Genomic DNA, 7,500 nt, shown 5'->3' on the forward strand with positions numbered 1-7,500 from the left:
CAGGACCAGTAAACACCATTTCTCGTGGCTGCCGTCTCTGTTTGGACAGAGACACATCTCAGACCTGAATCACTGAGACCCCCAGAGACACATCCCAGACCTGCACCACTGAGACCCCCAGAGACACATCTCAGACCTGCTCCACTGAGACCCCCAGAGGACACATCCCAGACCTGCTCCACTGAGACCCACAGAGACACATCCCAGACCTGCACCACTGAGACCCCCAGAGACACATCTCAGACCTGCTCCACTGAGACCCACAGAGGACACATCCCAGACCTGCTTCACTGAGACCCACAGAGGACACATCCCAGACCTGCTTCACTGAGACCCCCAGAGGACACATCCAAGACCTGCTCCACTGAGACCCCCAGAGGACACATCCCAGGACCTGCTCCACTGAGACCCCCAGAGGACACATCCCAGACCTGGTCCACTGAGACCCACAGAGACACATCCCAGACCTGCTCCACTGAGACCCACAGAGACACATCCCAGACCTGCTCCACTGAGACCCACAGAGACACATCCCAGACCTGCTCCACTGAGACCCACAGAGACACATCCCAGACCTGCTCCACTGAGACCCACAGAGACACATCCCAGACCTTCTCCACTGAGACCCACAGAGACACATCCCAGGACCTGCTCCACTGAGACCCCCAGAGGACACATCCTAGACCTGGTCCACTGAGACCCACAGAGACACATCCCAGACCTGGTCCACTGAGACCCACAGAGACACATCCCAGACCTGCTCCACTGAGACCCACAGAGACACATCCCAGGACCTGCTCCACTGAGACCCCCAGAGGACACATCCTAGACATGGTCCACTGAGACCCACAGAGACACATCCCAGACCTTCTCCACTGAGACCCACAGAGACACATCCCAGGACCTGCTCTACTGAGACCCCCAGAGGACACATCCTAGACCTGGTCCACTGAGACCCACAGAGACACATCCCAGACCTGGTCCACTGAGACCCACAGAGACACATCCCAGACCTGCTCCACTGAGACCCACAGAGACACATCCCAGGACCTGCTCCACTGAGACCCCCAGAGGACACATCCTAGACCTGGTCCACTGAGACCCACAGAGACACATCCCAGACCTGCTCCACTGAGACCCACAGAGACACATCCCAGGACCTGCTCCACTGAGACCCCCAGAGGACACATCCTAGACCTGGTCCACTGAGACCCACAGAGACACATCTCAGACCTGCTTCACTGAGACCCAAAGAGGACACATCCCAGACCTGCTCCACTGAGACCCACAGAGACACATACCAGACCTGCTCCACTGAGACCCACAGAGACACATCCCAGACCTGCTCCACTGAGACCCACAGAGACACATCCCAGACCTGCTCCACTGAGACCCACAGAGACACATCCCAGACCTGCTTCACTGAGACCCACAGAGACACATCCCAGACCTGCTTCACTGAGACCCACAGAGACACATCCCAGACCTGCTTCACTGAGACCCACAGAGACACATCCCAGACCTGCTCCACTGAGACCCACAGAGACACATCCCAGACCTGCTCCACTGAGACCCACAGAGGACACATCTCAGACCTGGTCCACTGAGACCCACAGAGACACATCCCAGACCTGGTCCACTGAGACCCACAGAGACACATCCCAGACCTGCTCCACTGAGACCCACAGAGACACATCCCAGACCTGCTCCACTGAGAGCCCCAGAGGACACATCCCAGACCTGCTCCACTGAGAGCCCCAGAGGACACATCCCAGACCTGATCCACTGAGACCCACAGAGGACACATCCTAGACCTGGTCCACTGAGACCCACAGAGGACACATCTCAGACCTGGTCCACTGAGACCCCCAGAGGACACATCCCAGACCTGATCCACTGAGACCCACAGAGGACACATCCTAGACCTGATCCACTGAGACCCACAGAGACACATCTCAGACCTGGTCCACTGAGACCCCAGAGACACATCCCAGACCTGGTGTGTGTGTCTGTGTGTGTGTGTGTGTCTGTGTGTGTCTGTGTGTCTGTGTGTGTGTGTCTGTGTGTGTGTGTGTGTGTGTGTGTGTGTGTGTGTGTGTGTGTGTGTGTGTGTGTCTGTGTGTGTCTGTGTGTGTATGTGTGTCTGTGTGTGTGTGTCTGTGTGTGTCTGTGTGTGTGTCTGTGTGTCTGTGTGTGTGTGTGTGTCTGTGTGTGTGTGTCTGTGTGTGTGTGTGTCTGTGTGTGTGTGTCTGTGTGTGTGTGTCTGTGTGTGTGTGTCTGTATGTGTGTGTGTGTCTGTATGTGTATGTGTGTATGTGTGTGTCTGTATGTGTGTGTGTCTGTGTGTGTGTGTGTGTGTGTGTGTGTGCCTCGTGTGTGTGTGTGTGTCTGTGTGTGTGTGTGTGTGTGTGTGTGTGTCTGTATTGTGTGTGTGTGTGTGTGTGTGTGTCTGTGTGTGTCTGTGTGTGTGTGTCTCTGTGTGTGTGTGTGTGTGTGTGTGTGTGTGTGTGTGTGTGTGTGTGTGTGTGTGTGTGTGTGTGTGTGTGTGTGTGTGTGTGTGTGTCTGTGTTTTCTTTAGGTATGACAGCTACATTAATTACAGACAGCTGACCTGCTGCAGGAACTACTTTCTATCCAGCCTCTTCTCTTTCCTCTTTATGTAAATAGTTATATGTACTGTGTGTATTACTTCTTTCTGTATTGTTCGGATATGTTTATGAAACATATTTTAGATATCTAAGCCTAAAAGATCCCAGAATGAATCCAGAAGACCTGTGTGATCCACAGAAAGAAGCCCGAGAGACAGAGAGCGTTAGAGTTCAGTCTGAGGATTAAGATCAGCAGCTGAGAGGACAAAAACATGGAGATAATAGAATTAAAACCGGACGAAGGTCAAAGTCAAATCTGCACGCTGAACATCAGCTCAGTCTGAACCCACTTCAACACGGCAGGACAACTTCATTAACCTTTTAGTTTAACATGAATAAGCTCCATCACCAAACTCCACCAGACTCAGTATAGCCAGCATATCTCCACCAGACTCCATGTAAATAATCAGGACTTTTAGCGTGTATAGAGCCAGCATATCTCCACCAGACTCCATGTAAATAATCAGGACTTTTAGCCGGATACGTACAGTCAGCATATCGTCCACCAGACTCCATGTAAATAATCAGGACTTTAGGATAGCGCAAGAGCCGCATATCTCCACCAGACTCCATGTAAATAATCAGGACTTTTAGTGTATAGAGAGCCAGCATATCTCCACCAGACTCCATGTAAATAATCAGGACTTTTAGCGTGTATAGAGCCAGCATATCTCCACCAGACTCCTGTAAATAATCAGGACTTTTAGCGTGTATAGAGCCAGCATATCTCCACCAGACTCCATGTAAATAATCAGGACTTTAGCGTATAGAGCCAGCATATCTCCACCAGACTCCATGTAAATAATCAGGACTTTTAGCGTGTATAGAGCCAGCATATCTCCACCAAACTTACCTGTAAATAATCAGGACTTTTTAGCGTGTATAGAGCCAGCATATCTCCACCAGACTCCATGTAAATAATCAGGACTTTTTAGTGTATAGGGCGCCAGCACATCTCACCAGACTCATGTAAATAATCAGGACTTTTAAGCGTGTGTAAATAGAGCCGCATCTCCACCAGACTCCATGGAAATAAGGGTTTATTTCAACCAAACCAGAGTGGTGATTGTTGGAACAGTGGAAAGATGAACCAAGACTACTTTTGGTAGTTTTATTTAGTTTCTGTCCTCTTTGAATGAAGTGTATTTTACGATGATAAAAGTCCTGATTATTTACATGGAGTCTGGTGGAGATATGCTGGCTAATACGATAAAGTCCTGATTATTTACATGGAGTCTGGTGGGTTTGGTGATGGAGCTAATTCATGTTACAGCCTGGTTCTGGTTTAATACTGGACCAGTTTCAGAGATTGTTGTTCCATCAGACTCTCAGACACAGTTTCCTCTTCTAGAGAAACTTCATCAGATCACGAGTGAAACCAGAACTTTCGCTTCCAGAAGAAAGAACTACAAACCACGCAATTTATGTGTGTGTGTGTGTGTGTGAGAGAGTGTGAGTCTGTGTGTGTGTGTGAGTGTGTGTCTGTCTGTGTGAGAGAGAGTGTGTGTGAGTAACTGAGTGACTGAGTGAGTGTGTGTATATGTGTGTGCGTCTGTGTATGTGTAAATGTCTGTATGTGTGTGTGTAAGTGTGTGAGTGTGAGAGAGTGAGTGTGAGTGTCTGTGTGTGTGTGTGTCTGTCTGTGTGTGTGTGTGTGTGTGTGTGTGTGTGTGTCTGTGTGTTGTGTGTGTGTGTGTGTGTGTGTGGTGTTAGTGTGTGTGTGTGTGTGTGTGTGTGTGTGTTTGTCCGGTGTGTGTGTGTGTGTGTGTGTGTGTCTGTTTGTGTGTGTGTGTGTGTTTGTGTGTTTTGTGTGTTTTGTGTGTGTGTCTGTGAGTGTGTGTGTGTGGTGTCTGTTGTTGTGTGGGTGTCTGTGTCTATGTGTGTGTTGTGTGTCTGTTTTGTGTGTCTGTTTTTTGTGTGTGTCTGTGTGTATGTGTGTGGTGTCTATGTGTGTGTGTGTGTGTCTGTTTGTGTGTGTTGTGTGTGTGTGTGTGTCTCTGTGGGTGTGTGTGTGTGTCTCTGTGAGTGTGTTGTGTGTGTGTGTGTGTGTGTGTCTGTTTGTGTGTGTGTGTCTGTGTCTGTTTTGCGTGTGTGAGTGTGTGTGTGTGTCTCTGTGAGTGTGTGTGTGTGTGTGTGTGTGTGTGTGTCTGTTTGTGTGTGTGTGTCTGTGTCTTTGTGTGTGTGTGTGTCTGTTTTTGTGTGTGTGTGTCTTTGTGTGTGTGTGTCTGTGTGAGTTGTGTGTGTGTGTGTGTGTCTGTTTGTGTGTGTGTGTGTGTGTCTTTGTGTGTGTGTGTCTGTTTTTGTGTGTGTGTGTGTGTGTGTGTCTGTGTCTGTTTTTGTGTGTGTGTGTCTGTGTGTGTGTCTCTGTGAGTGTGTGTGTGTGTGTGTCTGTTTGTGTGTGTGTGTCTGTGTGTGTGTGTGTGTGTGTGTGTGTGTGTGTGTGTGTGTGTGTCTATGTGTGTGTGTGTCTGTTTTTGTGTGTGTGTGTGTGTCTCTGTGAGTGTGTGTACTTCATGAATATAATAGTATTCCTGATTGATTGAATGTTAAGATAAGCTCAGGGTTGCAGTGCATTATGGGGCTTTAGTTACAAACACACTGAGATAAACCTGAATAAATATAATAAAAGGTAAATAAAAAGCTTTCTAGCAATGTTTTCTATCTGTCAACAAACTCAAATGGAAAGCAGCTTAAATGAGCTACTTTACTGAGGTAGAAGTTATTCAAAGTAATAGTACTTGTACTTGAGTAGGATGTATTTGTACTCTTGTACTACCTCTGGAGGAGTGAAACTGAATTTAAAAGTAGTGCTGTGGTATTGTGTACTCTTTAAGAAGTGATGTGAGGTAAGGGAACAGGGCTCCTCGAAGCAGAGAACTAGTCTATTTCTGTTACTCCAGGAAGCTGTGGTGAGCTGCTAGCTGCTACGCTATCTCTGCTACACACACACACACACAACACACACACACACAGACACACCACGTTACAGACACCACACTGGAGACACACACACACAGACACACACACTGAGACACACACACACACACTACACACACAGTTACACACACACACACACGACACACAGAGACACACACACACACACACATACAGACACACGGACACACACACACACACAGAGACACACACACAGACACCGAGACACAAAATACACACACACACACACAGCACAACACACACACACACACAAGAAAGACACACACACACACACACAGACACACACACTGAGACACACACACACACAGACACACATGGATACATACACACACACACACACACTGAGACACACACACACGGCCACAGACACACACACACACACACACACACACAGAGACACACATACACACACACACACACACACTGAGACACACACACACGAGACACACACACTGGGACACACACACACACACACACACATGAGACATACACACACGGACACACACAGACACACACACACGACACAACGGACACACACACACAGACACACACACACACACAATTACACACAGACACAGAGACACACACGAGACACAATACACACACACAGACACACACACACCACACCCCCCCCTACCTGAGGCTGCGTTGCCGTCGGATACCAGCTGATGGTGATGTTGGTTCAGGTGGGCGTGGTCACTTCTGTCACCGCCGACACACACACTCAGCACACACGCACACACCAACCGCACACACACCAACCGCACACACACACCATCCATGTCTGGGGAGAGAAGAAGAGACCGTTCACATATGTCCTGTATCAAGCTGTGTGTGTGTGTCTCTGTGTGTGTGTGTGTGTGTCTGTGTGTGTGTGTCTCTGTGTGTGTGTGTGTGTGTCTGTGTGTGTGTGTGTGTGTGTGTGTGTCTGTGTGTGTGTGTGTGTGTGTGTGTGTCTGTGTGTGTGTCTCAGTGTGTGTCTGTGTGTGTGTGTGTGTGTCTGTGTGTGTCTGTGTGTGTCTGTGTGTGTCTGTGTGTGTGTGTGTGTCTCAGTGTGTGTCTCTGTGTGTGTGTGTGTGTGTGTGTGTCTGTGTCTATATATACAGTGCCTTGCGAAAGTATTCGGCCCCCTTGAACTTTTCGACCTTTTGCCACATTTCAGGCCTCAAACATAAAGATATAAAACTGTAATTTTTTGTGAAGAATCAACAACAAGTGGGACACAATTATGAAGTGGAACGAAATTCATTGGCTATTTCAAACCTTTTAAACAAATAAAAACTGGAAATATTGGGCGTGCAAAATTATTCAGCCCCTTAAGTTAATACTTTGTAGCGCCACCTTTTGCTGCGATTACAGCTGTAAGGTGCGCTTGGGGTATGTCTCTATCAGTTTTGCACATCGAGAGACTGACATTTTTGCCCATTCCTCCTTGCAAAACAGCCGGAGCTCAGTGAGGTTGGATGGAGAGCGTTTGTGAACAGCAGTTTTCAGTTCTTTCCACAGATTCTCGATTGGTTGGAGGTCTGGACTTTGACTTGGCCATTCTAACACCTGGATATGTTTATTTGTGAACCATTTAATTGTAGATTTTGCTTTATGTTTTGGATCATTGTCTTGTTGGAAGACAAATCTCCGTCCCAGTCTCAGGTCTTTTGCAGACTCCATCAGGTTTTCTTCCAGAATGGTCCTGTATTTGGCTCCATCCATCTTCCCATCAATTTTAACCATCTTCCCTGTCCCTGCTGAAGAAAAGCAGGCCCAAACCATGATGCTGCCACCACCATGTTTGACAGTGGGGATGGTGTGTTCAGGGTGATGAGCTGTGTGTCTCTCTTTAGCCAAACATAGCGTTTTGCATGTTTTTTTGTTGCGTGCCAAAAGTTCGATTTTGGTT

At 48.2% G+C, this 7,500-nt stretch overlaps 1 protein-coding gene across 1 annotated transcript in view; it reads right to left on the reverse strand.

Annotated features, from left to right (window-relative positions):
* LOC120555237 (stromal interaction molecule 1-like) overlaps nucleotides 1-7,500 on the reverse strand; it is a 25,396-nt gene that overhangs the window by 12,350 nt on the left and 5,546 nt on the right. The window contains exon 2 of the mRNA XM_039793916.1: nucleotides 6,241-6,387. Coding sequence (XP_039649850.1) covers nucleotides 6,241-6,385 — 145 coding nt within the window. The 5' untranslated portion in view covers nucleotides 6,386-6,387. The remainder of the gene's footprint in view (nucleotides 1-6,240; nucleotides 6,388-7,500) is intronic.

The sequence above is a fragment of the Perca fluviatilis genome, unplaced genomic scaffold (genome assembly GCF_010015445.1).
Source record: "Perca fluviatilis unplaced genomic scaffold, GENO_Pfluv_1.0 PFLUV_unplaced_scaf_42, whole genome shotgun sequence".
Classification (NCBI taxonomy): Eukaryota; Metazoa; Chordata; class Actinopteri; order Perciformes; family Percidae; genus Perca; species Perca fluviatilis.